The sequence below is a fragment of the Trichechus manatus genome, unplaced genomic scaffold (assembly GCF_000243295.1).
Source record: "Trichechus manatus latirostris isolate Lorelei unplaced genomic scaffold, TriManLat1.0 scaffold00015, whole genome shotgun sequence".
Classification (NCBI taxonomy): domain Eukaryota; kingdom Metazoa; phylum Chordata; class Mammalia; order Sirenia; family Trichechidae; genus Trichechus; species Trichechus manatus.
The window spans coordinates 2,693,679-2,709,259 of record NW_004443951.1 but is presented as its reverse complement, the minus strand read 5'-3'; the positions used below and the strand labels follow the sequence as shown (position 1 = coordinate 2,709,259).

The 15,581-nt window shown below is 41.1% G+C and overlaps 1 protein-coding gene across 1 annotated transcript in view; it reads left to right on the top strand.

Annotated features, from left to right (window-relative positions):
• The first annotated feature begins 849 nt into the window (after positions 1 to 849).
• Positions 850 to 15,581, top strand: part of ZYG11A (zyg-11 family member A, cell cycle regulator) — an 84,942-nt gene continuing 70,210 nt past the window's right edge. Inside the window, exon 1 of the mRNA XM_004372046.1 lies at positions 850 to 1,019. Coding sequence (XP_004372103.1) covers positions 933 to 1,019 — 87 coding nt within the window. The 5' untranslated portion in view covers positions 850 to 932. The remainder of the gene's footprint in view (positions 1,020 to 15,581) is intronic.

The window sequence follows — 15,581 nt, the reverse complement described above, 5'->3', positions numbered from 1 at the left end:
TACTTTACTGCTCTCTCAGGGTTTGTTTCTTGGAGCAGGTTATAAGAATCTTCTTGGGATTTTTGGATAACAAGAAATGAGGTTGGTTTTTTTTTTTTCCTAGATTATTGATAATATTTTGTATTCATTCTGTGCACTTAGAGGGCAGAAGTGGTCTTGATATTTGATTTATCCAGTGTCTCTAGAAGTTGAAATAGAGAGGACTGTTATGAGAGAGGTCAGACTTTAAGGGGAAAGACTTTCAAAGACTTTCTGCTCGCCCTGCTCCAGGCATACAGTTGGTCCACGGGAATGTCCCCGAGGGACTACACGAATGAGGTTATCAATCCCTGAGGTGTGGGCTTGAAGAAGGTTGGTCTCAGAAGGGTGAGGTAGAGTTGGGTGAGTATTTGGGCAGGCGTACGCCGGCATAGTGGTTACGAGCTATGGCTGCTAACCAAAAGGTCTGCAGTTGGAATCCACCAGGTGCTCGTCGGAAACCCTATGGGGTAGTTCTACTCTGTCCTATAGGGTCGCTATGAGTCGGAATCGACTCGATGGCAAAGGGTATGGTTTGTTTTTTTTTTGGACGGTTGGTCTCTGGGGCGTTGGGGTAGTAGACGGAAGACGGTTGGAGACCGGAGGGGGTGGGATTGTGGTTGACCTGGGGGGGTGGTGGTGGTGAGAGCCGGTCCCCGGGGGCGGGGTCTGGGCTGGCCGACTTCTGCGGGTCGGGGGCTAGGCTGCGGCGGGCGCGTACGCGTCGCCACGCCCGGCTATTCAAAACCCTTGCGGCCCAGACCCGCCCGAGCGCTGTGTGTGAGCGGCCCACGGAAGTTCCCTCCGCGCGACGCCGCACAGCAGCCTCCTGGCACGGGCAGACATCGCTTCTCGCGGGATTCGGGCCCCCGTTCGACGCCAGCTTTCTCTCGAGCCTGCCGGCGGGGGTCGCCATGGTTCACTTCTTGCACCCGGGCCTCTCGTCCCGGACCATCATCCCTCCAGACGCTCCGGACGCCTTGGGCTGCTGTGTGGTGCAGGTGAGCCGTAAGGGAGGGGTGGGGCGCGAACTTCGGCTGGGCGCCAGGACTCTGTGGAGGGGCTTGTTGGTTAGATTTGTCGGCGAGCGGATAAATCTGGAGAGGGTGAATCCCTGCCAGACCCGGTCGTCGCCGGGGAAATGAGCGGGCGAGGTGGACGGGCGCCGAAGGGAAGTTTTCTGCCCGGAACGCCCCAGCCTCTGGGCTGAGACCGCGCTGCGGGAGCCGAGTCCCGCCCTCTGACCTTGGGCGAGTCTCCTGAGATCTCCGATTCTCACCTGTACGTGGCAAAGGCTGCAGCTGTTTTGCAGCACAGTGTGAGCTTGGACGTAAGTGCTACGTATGGCACTAGGCCTAGCTTATACATAGTAGACCCTGGCAATTATTATTGTCATAATGAGCCCAGATGCCCCAAACCTTGACCGTTTCTCCAAGAGCTGGTGAACGTGATGCTCCCTAGGGCCTGTGACCCTTCTTCGCCTCTTGCTAGCCAAGGCCTCCTCCTGAACCCTGCTGGGGAAAGCAGAACCCCGAAGATTGAGATTCCTTCAATTACACGTGTTTTTTCTTTTTCGGGATTCCTACTAAACTAAGCTCTGAGTAAAATGCAAGCAACATGAATGTGTATTTAGGTGCTACTGTGTGTTAAGTGTTCGCATTGCTAAAAGAATCTGGTAGTTCTCTCTGAAAAAAAACAAAAACCCCTTTGCCTTCGAGTTGATTTGGACTCAAAGCGACCCTGTAAAACAGTAGAATAATCTCACGAAAGATTGTTTATTTACTTGTTTTTTAAAAAAATAATACTGTGTTTTTGGTGGAAGTTTACACAGAAAATTAGGTTCCCATTTGGCAATTTCTACACAAATTGTTCTAGTGGATTTACTCTTCTTGAACTTGAACTTGAACACAGGTGTTGAGATGTCAGATTCCTTATTCTGTTACTCCCTAAGGGCCACCTTCTGAGAACTGAAAATCTAGTAGTGAAGGTGTAACCCAAAATAGTAGAGGGAAGGAGATAATGTGATTAAGGTGGTATTTTACACAATAACTCCTTATTGGAAAACTTTTCTGCTCTGAAAGGATCTAGCTTATTCCCTTTTGAATTCATTTTTTTTTCTCTGTAACTTTTTTTCCTTAATTTTGTTCTACACAGCAAAACACACAGCAATTCAACCATTTCTACATGTACAGTTTAGTGACATTGATTACATTCTCCAAGTTCTGCATCCATTCTCACCCTCTTTTTCTGAGTTGTTCCATCTCATTAACATAAACTTACTGCCCCCTAAGGTTCCTATCTAATCTTTCCAGTTGCTGTTGTCATTTTGATCACATATAGATAGTTCCTAAAAGAGCAAAATAATGCTCAAGACAAAAAATTTTTTACTAATTAAGCTAAGCTATTGTTTGAAACATTTTAAGAAGACTTCAGGGGAAATTTTTGGTTTAAGGTTTAAAGATTATCTCAGGGCAATAGTTTCAGGGGTTCATCCAGCCTCCATGGCTCCAGAAAGTCTGGATTCCATGAGAATTTGAAATTCTGTTGTGCATTTTCCCCCTTCTGTTCAGGATTCTTCTATGGAATCTTTGATCAAAATGTTCAGTAACGGTAGCTGGGCTCCATCCACTTATTCTGGTCTTATAGCAAAGGAGGCAGTTGTTCTTGGAAGCAATTGACCACACATTCCATATCGTCCTCCTATTCGTGACTCTCCTTCTTCCTCTGTTGCTCCAGGCAAATGGAGACCAATTGTACCTTGGAGGGCAGCTTGCAAACTTTCAAGACCTCAGGCACTAAGCAGTGAACTAGGAGGCAGAACAGAAGCACTAAAACATGTTATTAGGCCAGTTAACTGGGATGTCCCATGGAAACATGACCTTAAACCTCCAAACCAAGGAACCAAATTCCATAAAGTTTTTGGTTGTATATAAGCAGCCTCACCAGCTCCTTTTTTTTTTTGTCATTGTAAATATATTGCACAACTTTTGCCAATTCAACTTTTTACAGGTGTTCAACTTATTGACAGCAGTTACAATAATTGTTATGTGCTATGTTTGGAAACCCTGGTAGTGTAGTGGTTAAGAACTACAGCTGCTAACCAAAAGGTCAGCTGTTGAAATCCACCAGGTGCTCCTTGGAAACCCTATGGGGCAGTTCTACTCTGTCGTATAGGGTTGCTATGAGTCAAAATCGACTCAACGGCAACAGGTTTTTTTTTTTTTTTATGATTTATTAAGTTTGTCTGTAACTAATGAAAAAACTGGGCCTTTAGGTATGTACTAACGTAGTGTCCCAAGAACTTTTTATGCTGTTTCTGATTGGAATCGAAAAACAGATTTTTCTTTTTTAAAAGTGATCAAATCAATAGATTTTCTCTTTCTGTAGTATATGGTACACTTGTTTTCTTTGCAAGATTTTATTTTTAGTTATTTATTTTAATCAACATAAATAATGCATTACCTGGCATGATAAATATCTCTATTTATGTCATCTTTAATTTTCTCTTAGCAGTGTTTTGTAGTTTTTAGTGTATAGGTCTTTCACATATTTTTTATAAATTCATTCCTATTTTTGGTAATATTGTAAATGATATTTTTAAAACTTCATATGAACTTTTGCTAGATATAGCAATATAATTGATTTTTGTATGTTGATCTTATATCCTGCAATCTTGCTAAAGTTACTTTCTCTGGTAGTTTTTTGTACATTTCTTAAGATCTTCTATACCTACGATCATATCATCTGCAAATAAAGACAGTTTTACTTCTTTTCCAATCTATGGTTTTTATTTTCGTTGTCAAAATTGCATTTTCTAAGACTTACTGAACAATTTTAAAAGAGAAGCAGAGTGTACATCTTTGCCTTATTCTAGATCTTTCACCTTTAGGTTTTTCGATAGATCCCTTTTATCAAATTATGGAAGTCTCCATTCCTAGTATATTAAGAGTTTTTATCATGAGTATGTGTTAAATTTTATCAAAAGCTTTTTATGCATTTATTAAGACTATATTTTTTTCTTTATTTTGTTAATATGAATTACAGTTATTGTGAATTTACCCTTACAATCTAAGAGTAAAGTCCACTTGATCATAATGTAGTATCCTTTTTATATATTACAAGATTTTATTTGTATCATGGATTGAATTGTGTCCCCTAAAAATATATGTCAACTTGGTTAGGCCATGATTCCCAGTATTGTGTGGTTGTCCTCCATTTTGTGATTTGCCTACGTGTTATAAATCATCATCTCTTCCTGTGGTTAAAGAGGATTAGGGAGGAATGTAACACCTTTGCTCAGGTCACATCCCTGATCCAGTGCAAAGGGAATTTCCCTGGGCTATGGCCTGCACCACCTTTTATCTCAACAAGAGATGAAAGGGAAGCAAGCAGAGAGTTGGGAACCTCATACCACCAAGAAAGCAGCACCTGGAGCAGAGCCTGTCCTTTGGACCCACGGTTCCTGCGCAGAGAAGCTCCTAGTCCAAGGGAAGATTGATGACAAGGAGCTTCCTCCATAACTGACAGAGAAAGCCTTCCCCTGGAGCTGACGCCCTCAACTGGACTCGTAGCCTACTAGACTGGGAGAGAATAACTTTCTCTTTGTTAAAGCCGTCCACTTGTGGTATTTTTGTTAAAGCAGCACTAGATAACCAAGACAGTTTAATACTTTATTAAGTATTTTTTGCATCTATGTTTATAAGGGATATTGCTGTCTTTTTTTCTTTTTTAGAAATAATTTTTGTCTGGTTTTAGTATCAGGATAATGCTCATCTCAAAAAATGAACTGAAAAATGTTTCCAGTTCTATTTTTTGAAAGAATATTGTGACATTGGTATTATTTTGTCCTTAAGTGTTTAGTAGAACTCACCAGTGAAGCCATCTGAGCCTTGAATTTCTTTGGGGAGAAAGTTTTTAATTATATCTATTATCTATTATATCTATTTGTTTGGGGGAAACAATCATATAATTGTTATAAGTCTCATATAATGATATAATTCTTATTTTCTGGAGCCCTAGTGATGTAGTGATTAAGAGCTCGTCTTCTTACCAAAAGGTTGGCAGTTCGAATTCACCAGCCGCTCCTTGGAAACCCTATGGGGCAGTTCTGCTCTGTCCTGTAGGGTCACTATGAATCGGCGTTGACTCGATCGCAACAGGGTTTTTTTTTTTAATTCTTATTTTCTATCTCATATTTGTTTAAAAAAAAAAAAAGGAAGCCCTGGTGGCACAGTGATTAAAGTACACGGCTGCTAAGGAAAAGGTCCACAGTTCGAACTCACCAGCCACTCCATGGGAGAAATAATGTGGCAGTTTGCTTCCATAAAGATATACGGCCTTGGAAACCCTATGGGACAGTTCTACTCTGTCCTGTAGGGTTGCTGTGAGTCGGAATTGACTCTATGGCAATGGGTTTTGGTTTTATTTATAAAATATGGTCATAAATGATATATAAAAATGATGAATATTCATATTCATCAAGAAGACATAACATTCCTAGTATGTATGCACTTGCTGTCAGTTTTGGTTGTCTCCTACGGAATTTGTCCATTTCATCTGAGTTATCAAATTTATTGCCGTAAAATTATTCATAGGATTCCTATTATTATCCTTTTAATGTTTGTAGAGTGATGTTGGTAATTTGTGTTTTCTCTTTATATCCTTGGTTTATATACCTAGGAATTTGTCAATATTATTAATCTCTTCAAAGAACCAACTGTCTTAGCTAGGGCTGTAACATGAATACCACAAGTGGGTGGCTTTAAAGAACAGAAATTTTTTGTCTCACAATTCTGGAGACTAAAAGTCCAAATCAGGGACTCACCTATGTTGATTCCTTCCTTGTCAGTAGCCCTGGATGTTCTTTGGTTCTTGGAAATACTCAAATAGCATCTCTCTTCCTCAGTATGTGCCTCTGTGTGTGTCTGTGTGTGCATGTGTGCATGTGCATGCGTGCCTAATCTGCTCTTTTTATAAAGCAGAAGTGATTAGATTTAATACTCACCCTACACTGGTATAGCTTCATTAACGTAACAAAGAAGCCCTATTTCTAAACAGGATTATTGCCGTAGGAGTAAGGGTTAGGATTCCAACACATATTTTGGGGGGGAACAGTTCAACCCATAATGCCAACTTTTGGCTTGGATTATATCTGTTGCTCATCTATTTTTTATTGATTTTTGCTCACATTGTTAAAATTTTATTCTTTTTTTTTTTACTTTGGGCTTAATTTATTTTTTATCTTCTTAAGGTGAAAATTAATTTTATACCTTGTTTCTAGGATAAACATATAGTGCTTTACGTTTCCTCTAACTGCTTGGTTAACTCCCATAAATTTTTATATATTGTTCAAAATATTTTCCAAATCCATTTCGATTTCTTCTATGGTGTGGGATATTTATAAGTATATTGCTTAATTCCCAAATGTTTAGGGGTATGCCACATACCCTTGTTAATTGACTTTTCTAATATAATTGTGTTGTTAAGAATAAACTGATTTCAGCCCATTTGTATTTGAGATTTGTCTTATAACGCAGATTTGATCATCCTTGGTGAATGTTCCATGTGCACTTAAAAGGAATATGTATTCTGCAGTTGGGTATAGTATTCTATGAGTGTCAGGTCAAATTGGTTGATAATGTTAATCTTCTATATTCTTTGTCATTTTCTGTTTACTTGTTTTTGTCAGTTACTGAAAGATGAGTTAAATCTCCAGTTTAGTTGTGGGTTTATCTTTTCAATGTTTGCTTCATAATTTGAAGCTGTTAGTAGATGCATATACAGTTTGGAATGTTATGCCTTCTTGATGAATTGACCGTTTTGTTATTATGAAATGTCCATCTTGATCTGGTAATATATTCTTATCCTGAAGACTTTCTCTGACATTAATATAGTCAATCCAGTTTCTTTATGATGAGCGTTCAATCTCTGTATCTTTGTTTAAAGGGCCTCTCCTGTACACAACAGTCTTGCTTTTTTATACAGTCTGATAATCTGTGCCTTTTAATTGGAGTAAATATAATTAATGATGTTGAGTTTAAGTCTACTCTTTTGCTATTTGTTTCTGTTTGTCTCTTATGTTTGTTTTTTGTTGTGTTTATTTCCTGATTCCTTTTGAATTGAGTATTTTGAGAGTTTAATTTTATCTTTCTATTGACTTATATTCTCTCTGTCTCTCTAACGGTCACTAATGAGTAGCACTTTTCAAAATGTGAACCCAGGAGAGCTCTGGGGTCACCAAGACCTTTTAGGGGACCTATGAAAGTATGTTATTTACTCTCATTTTCTCATGAGTGTACAGCAAAACTTTCCAGAGGCTATATGCCAGTTGATATTGCAACAAGATTGAATGCAGAAACAGATATGAGAGTACTGCTCTCTTCCATTAATTAATTAATTAATGAAATTTGCAAAACTGTTAAACAATGCCACTGTTCTCATTAAACCTTTTTTTATTCTGTTGGAAAATGTGTATGTATTTTTAAAAATGTTACTTATGCTAACGTGATGGGTTTCTTTTTCTTCTAAATGAATTAATAAGTATTTTTAAAATTTCCCATTGTCAATTTTAAATGTGATACATGTTGATAGATATAATCTAATTTTTTAAATATAATCTGATTTTTATACCTGTAAAGGGGTCTTAAGATCAAAAAGTTAGAGAACTGCAGTTCTAGGTTTTAAAATATGCATCTAAATGAATAATTTCTTTTATAAAGATCAGCACAAAGCTGGTTTCTGTAAGGCAGAGATTAAAGATGTTCCAAATTTCCAGCTTTTCCAAATTGCTGTATCACTCCATCATCTCTAACATCAACTCTTCCTCCTCCCGTCAGTACTCTTCCTCCTGTCTTTGGGTTGGCCTCGGGAATGGTTTCGGCTCTGGGCCAACAGAGTCTGGGGGCCGTGTCTTCCGGGGTCCCTCCAGTCTCAGTCAAACTGTTAAGTCTGGTCTTTTTACTAGAATTTGAGTTCTACACCCCACTTTTCACCTGCTCCGTCAGGGACTGTCCATTGTGTTCACTGTCAGGGTGGTCATTGGTGGTAGCCAGGCACCATCTTGTTCTTCTCGTCCCAGGCTGATGGAGGCTCTGGTTTATGTAACCCTTTCTGTTCCATAATTTGCTGTAGCATCTCACAAAACTCACGAACCATATCAAGGACATGTCTCATGTGGTTGTGGAGGCTGGCAAGTCCCAAGTCCGTGGGTCAGGTGTAGGCTTCTCCCGATTATGTGGCTATAGGGGCTGACAGACCCAAATCAGCAGGCCAGATGACAAGGCTGCTGGCTCTCAAGGCTGTGGAAGCTGGTGAATCAGGTCAGATGATAGGCTGCCAGCCCATGGGGCTGCAGAAGCTGGTGATTCCTGGAATAGGCAGGTCAGATGGCAGGCCGCTGGTTCAAGTCCCAGGAACCAGAGGTCAGACAGCGACGAGCTGGACGCAGGATCCAGTTGCATAGAAAGAGAGAGACCCCAACAGAATTCACACACATGTACAGTGGATGCAGCCCACATCCCAGGGACGAGTGTGACTTGAGTAAGGTGGGACTCAAGTCACGCCCTCCTGCAAGGCTGTGACTCAGGATACACCCTACAGTAATCCTGCCTTATTAACATATAGAGGTTACGGTTTACAGCACATAAGATGGAGGATAATTTGGATAATTATATCAGATCACAAAATGGAGGACAACCACACAATACTGGGAATCATGGCCCAGCCAAGCTAACATATAACCTCAACCATCACAGGTTCCATACACCTTACTTGTACAGTCCCAGTCGGTCATTGTGTGTGAGTCACAAAGACTGTGGCTAGAAGGGCCATATTAAGTAATTCATTGCACTGCAGCATGTTTGACTTATCACAGTCTACTTTTAAATATGTTACATCACTTCTCCTTACAGCATTTTTTTTATTGTGCTTTAAGTGAAAGTTTACAATTCAGGTCAGTTTTCTATACAGAAATTTATACACACATTGCTGTGTGACCCTAGTTGCTCTCCCTGTACTGTGACAGTATACTTCTCCTTTCCACCCTAGATTTTCCGTGTCCATTCAGCCAGCTCCTGACCCTCTCTGCATTCTCATCTCGCCACCGGACAGGAGCTGTCCATTTAGTCTTATGTATCTACATGAGCTAAGAAGCACACTTCCCACAAGTATCACTTTGTGTCCCATAGCCCAGTCTAATCTTTGCCTGAAGAGTTGGCCTCAGGAATGGTTTCAGCTCTGGGCCAGCAGAGAGTCTGGGGGCCATGTCTTCCAGGGTCCCTCCAGTCTCAAACAAACCACCATGTCTGGTCTTTTTACTAGAATTTGAGTTCTACACCCCACTTTTCTCCTGCTCTGTCAGGGACTCTCCATTGTGTTCCCTGTTAGGGTGGTCATTGTTGGTGGCTGGGTACCATCTAGTTCTTCTGGTCTCAGGCTGATGGAGTCTCTGGTTTATGTAGCCCTTTCTGTCTCTTGGGCTAATATTTTCCTTTTGTCTTTGGTGTTCTTCATTATCCTTTGCTCCAGGTGGGTTGGGACCAATTGATGCATCTTAGATGGCTGCTTGCTGGCTTCTAAGACCCCAGATGCCAGTCACCAAAGGGGGATGCAGAACATTCTCTTAATAAACTTTGTTATGCCAGTTGACCTGGATGTCCCCCAAAACCATGGTCCCCAAACCCCCACCCCTGCTACTCTGTCCCTCGAAGTGTTTGGTTGTATTCAGGAAACTTCTTAGCTTTGGTTTAGTCCAGTTGTGCTGACTTTCCCTATAGTGTGTGCTGTCCTTCCCTTCACCTAAGATAATTCTTGTCTACTATCTAGCTATTGAATACCCCTCTCCCTCCCTCCCCACTCTCGTAATCATCAAAGAATGTTTTCGTTTGTATTTAAACCTTTTCTTGAGTTCTTATAATAGTGGTCTTATATAATATTTGCCCTTTTGTGACTGACTAAATTCACTGAGCATAATGCCTTCCAGATTCCTCCATGTTCTAAGATGTTTCACGGATTCATCGTTGTTCTTATCATTGTGTAGAATTCCATTGTGTGAATATACCATAATTTGTTTATCCACTCATCCGTTGATGGGCAGCTAGGTTGATTCCATCTTTTTGCTATTGTGAACAGTCCCTTACAGCAGTATTCTTTAATGTTCCCACTCTTGTCCTTTGTGAGGAAATTCCAAAAATTATTTTTCAGGAACGAAGGACGAAGGCCAGATTGATCTCTGTAAGGTGATTTATTAACCTCACAGTTTCTATGGATGGGTGTATTTTTCTCTTCTTCCCTTGTCTGATAACATTTTATTGTTAACTAAACTTTATGGATGCTACTTTGAATGTCTGGATTTTTGTTGCCTTGCATAGTACCGCTTGTATTTGATGTTTTTTGATGCTATTGTAAAGGATATGTTTTAAAATTTTCATTTTCCATTTAGTTGTTGTTTGTATATAGAAATATTGTTTTTGTTTTTACCTTGTATCCATTAAATCATTTTAATTAGTAGACTTACATGGTACAATTTATATTTTCGAAATGATGAGTCTGGCCTCTGGGTAGAGAATGGATTGGAAAAGGATTAAGAGAGAAAGAGGAAAAACTAATGTGGAGTTTTGCAGTATTCTGGGCAGTATATGCTAGTGACGTGCATTAGAAATTGATAGAGGAGCTAGAAAGAGGGGATAGAATAGAAATTTTTTCAGTGGTTTAACAGTCATACTTCCAGCAAGAAATTGATGACACCCAAAGTGAGAATACTTCAAGGAGGGTTAAATTAAGGGACTATTTCCAAAAATACGTAAGGGAGAAATATACCACACTAATGCAGTACTCCAAGTCCACTAATAGCACCTATTGCCTCTCTCATGCCTAGAGGACCTCCCAGAATGAAAGAAGGCTGATTTTAGAGGAATGGTTGGGGAGAAGGGGATGATGACACAGCTAGTCCAGGGCAATCTTACAGAGAGAGAGCTGGGGAAATATTCTAACTTCACCTTCCTCCTTCCAGTCTTCTGTCAGAGTTTTGTTTTTAGGGCAGGGCACCTCCAGGAGTAGAGAGCAGGGTGGGGAAAGGTAAGAAGTGGATCTGGGGAAGCGGCTGATGGCAAATGGAAGTTACCTTGCACTGAAGTAAAGCCATTGGGATTTGCTAATGGATTGGATATGTGTGTTTGTGTGGGGTGTTGATAAAGGACAAGGAAGTGTCTGGAAAGACCCAGCAACTGAATAGTTGAGAAAGACAGGAGAATATCAGTTTTGAATATGGTGAGTTTGAAGTATTTGTGACACAGTTAGATAGCTATGTCAGGGAAGTAACTGGTTATCCAGGCCGATGACTTAAAGAGAAATCTGACCTGGAGATAATAATCTGGGATTCATTGGCTCTATAAATAGTATTAAGAGCCATGCAGTCAGTAGTCAAATGTTGTCAAGGCAAAGAATGAAGGTCTAGGACAGTGCTGTCTAATAAAACTGTCAGTGATGACAAAAGTGTTCTGTATTTGTGCTGTCCAAGATGGTAGCCACCTGTCTTAGACTAGGCTGTCGTGTGTGTGTGTGTGTGTGTGTGTGTGTATACGTATATATGTATATACACACATATATACATATATACGTGTGTATATACATATGTATGCATATATATATATATATACACACACACACACACACACACAAAGGAGATTTATTTCAAGGAAATGATTCACACAGTTGTGGAGGCTGGCACGTCCCAAATCCATGGGTCAGGTGTCAGGCTGGAGGCCTCTCCTGACTCCTGTGGTTGTAGGGGTTGTCGAATCCCCAAATCTGCAAGTCAGATGGCAGGTTGCTGGCTCACATCCCAAGAACCTGAGGTCAGAGGATGATGAGTTGGAAGCAGGATCAAGAGTGGGCAAGCTTTGCCAGAATATCCATATATATTGGATGCAGGCCACACCCCCAAGAAAACGCCCCTTTCAATTAATTGACTGATCACAATAGATCACATTGTGGATGATGATTACATCATATCTTCCAAGCCACTGAGAGTCATGGTGTAGCCAAGTTGACACATAACCTTAACCATCACAGTCCACCCTTTGTCTACTTGGTACCTGTAGAAACAAAAAAAACCAAACTCGTTGCCGTCGAATTGATTCCGACTCATAGTCACACTGTAGGACAGAGCAGAATTACCTCATCAGGTTTCCAAGGAGCAGCTGGTAGATTCGAAATGCCGACCTTTTGGTTAGCAGCCAAGGTGTTAACCAGTGTGCCACCAGGACTCCAGTACACATCTCCTTAAACTGTACGTAATCTCTAAATAAAGACAATTATAAAGTCATACTTATGCCTGACATGCATACAACCAAAACCACACTAGCCTTTTTTATATCTTATATTTTATAATAAGCAATGGAATAAGGGAGGGAAGAAAAAGATATTTTATATATATCAGACTCGTTGCTGTCGAGTCGATTCTGACTCATAGCGACCCAATAAGACAGAGTAGAATTGTGCCATAGGGTTTCCAAGGAGGGGCTGGTAGATTTGAACTACTGACCTTTTGGTTAGCAGCCAAGCTCTTAACCACTGTACTACCAGGAGTCTATATATGTATGTATGTGTGTGTGTGTATATATATTTATATGTATGTATGTATGTGTATATATATGTACAAATAAATACATACAAATGTAACAAAACAAGGAAGAAATACTCATAACAATTACAGTCCTTGTTTCTGCAGTTGGTCACATGGTCGTAGCTGGTTTTTAGACCTACCTTCTTCCACTGCCCTTTCTGTATTCCCTTTGCCCTCAGCAAGCACCTCAGCTGGTTGTCGTTCTTTGCCTGGTGGGGTTACCCAAACCTTCATCCCTGAAGGGTCTGGACCATTAGTAGTCATGTTAGAATTGGGTTGCTGTAGTTTTCCATTGACTTTAATCACAGGGCATGGTAGTACTAAGAGACATCCTAAAGGATCCCCTGTATTCCAGGCATATAATCTTCTTTACCTCCGTTATGTAACATCAGTCTGATTTCCCCTTGGTAATGAGGATCAAGCACACTAGCTGTCATGGATTGAGTTGTGTCCCCCAAAAGTATCTGTCAGTGTGGCTGGGTCATGATTTCCAGTATTGTATGATTGTGTAATCTGATTTGATTTCATTATGTGTTGTAAACTCTATCACTGTGATGAGATTATATGTCATCTCCTTATGTGTTGTAAATTCTATGACTGTGATGAGGTTATACTGATGAGGTTGACAAGATTAGATTGTGTCTTAAGCAGTCTCTTGAGATAAAAGAGAGAAGCGAGCAGAGACACATGGGACCCTCATAGCAGCAAGGAAGCAGTGCCGGGAGCAGAGCGCGTCGTTTGGACCTCCTCCTCAGAGATGCTTCCAGACCAAAGGCAGATGCATCACAAGGACCTTCCTTCAGAGCTGACAGAGAGAGAGAGAAAGGCTTCTCCTGGAGCTGATGCCATTAATTTGGACTTGGAGCCTACTGGACTGTGAGAGAATAAACTTCTCTTTGTTAAAGCCATCCACTCGTGGTATTTCAGTTAGAGCAGCACTAGATGACTAAGACAGAATTCCAGTATGCTAAGTCCTTTGCCTGTTGATCTAGAGGCATGAGGAGGCCAAAGTGGCAGGGTGGCATTTTTAATTTCCAGTTCAGTGGAATCAGTGTTATGTCTTCAGGTGGGAGCATTCCTCCCTTTGGAACTAATACCTCTAGACCCACAGAGCATAGGGTTGTCAGGACAGGAAGCAAAAATTTTGTGAGTGGGTCACTAGGGGTAATCGTGAGTGGTGCCACTCCAGTTTCTACCCTTTGATTCTTGGACCCATGAATCTTGGCAATGGAAGAAACAGCACCATATATCAGACACTGGTTTAGAGCCTGTACAGCCTCCTGGAGAATATTTCCCCAACTCTGCAAGATATGGCCACCTAACTGGCGCCGTAATTGTGTCTTTAGAAGGCCATTCCATTGTTCTGTCAAGCCAGCTGCTTCAGGTTGATGGGGAACATGGTAAGAGCAGTGAATTCCATGAACATGGGCCTGTTACTACACTTCATTTGCTGTGAAGTGAGTCTCTTCATCCAAGGCAATGCTGTGTGGGTTAAAATGACGGTGGATAAGGCATTCTATAAGTCCATAGATGGTAGTTTTAGCAAAAGCATTGCGTACAGGGAAGGCAAATCTGTATCCAGGGTAAGCGTCTATCCTAGTAAGAACAAAATGTTCTCCTTTCCTTGATGAAAGGAGTCCAGTGTAATTAACCTGCTACCATGTTGCTGGCTAATCGACCCTAGGAATGGTGCCACATTGAGGACTCAGTGTTGGTCTCTGCTCCTGGCAGATTAGACACTCAGCAGTGTCTATAGCCAAGTAGGCCTTATTGAGTGGAAGTCTGTTACTGAGCCCATGCATAACCTCCATCTCTGCCACCATGGCCACTTTGTTCATGAGCCGATTGGGCAATGACAGGAGTGACTGGGAAAAGAGGCTGACTGGTAGCCACAGAATGCATCATTTCATCCACTTGATTGTTATAATCCTCCTCTGCTGAGGTCACCCTTTGGTGAGCATTCACATGAGACACAAATATCTTCACCTCTTTGGCCCATTCAGAGAGGTCTTTGAACGTCTGCAAGTGAACACCTGAGAATGATAATAATCAGCAAATTATGTGCTGCAATGCGTGGGTCATTTGTACGTAGTACATATTACTAACGATAAGATGTACAAAAAAAGACAGTCCTAAGTGCTATTCATCGTAACTCAAATACTTCGTAAGTTGAGGACTACCTATATTTTATACTTGTTCTAAATATCTTTTACATTGATTTAACCTTTAATAAATCTTATATTTAAAGTGGGGCTTCCATGTATGGTAATATAACACACTAGATAGCCTGAAAACTTAGGAATCCTGGGTAAAATGTAACAAACACACTTCTAAATGCAAAGTATGGAAAATCATCAGGCGCTCCTGTCCTGGCTTCCCTCCTCCTCCAACTGGTGTGGACGAAGCTGAAAACCAGGGCTATATGCAGGCCCTGAAGCTTTGACATTTTCCCGTGTCAGTAATTAGGGACTAGAGACTGTTTTCTCAGAACAGTCAGGGAGTTTGGATGTTTGTAGACTGTAATATATGTAAGTAGGAGACTGTAATCTATAACTGGGCTAACAAAGGGCTGGCTATATCTTCTCCATAGGTGCTTGTCTGCTGGGTTTTCGCACAAAAATGGGACAGTGGCATTCTTCCAGGAATGGAGTGCAATGGAAGAGAAAGGAGCAAGGGAGTTGAGGGTATTTTTAAGTGTATTTGTGGACTTCCAAGACTACCGTCAGGTTCATCGATTTACTAGAGGAGTGTCGCAGCGGCGACGGTAATCGAGACGGCGAAGACAGTAACCAACTGCACAACTCTTACAGAGAAGTGGGGCCAGGAGGGTCACTCTGAGGAGTCGACCCCCACTTCAGTCCCAGGAGTTTATTTTATAGTCAATACAGCAATCAATAAGGCAGTTAACAAAACAGTGGGCTTTGAATGCGGGCAAGGGAGA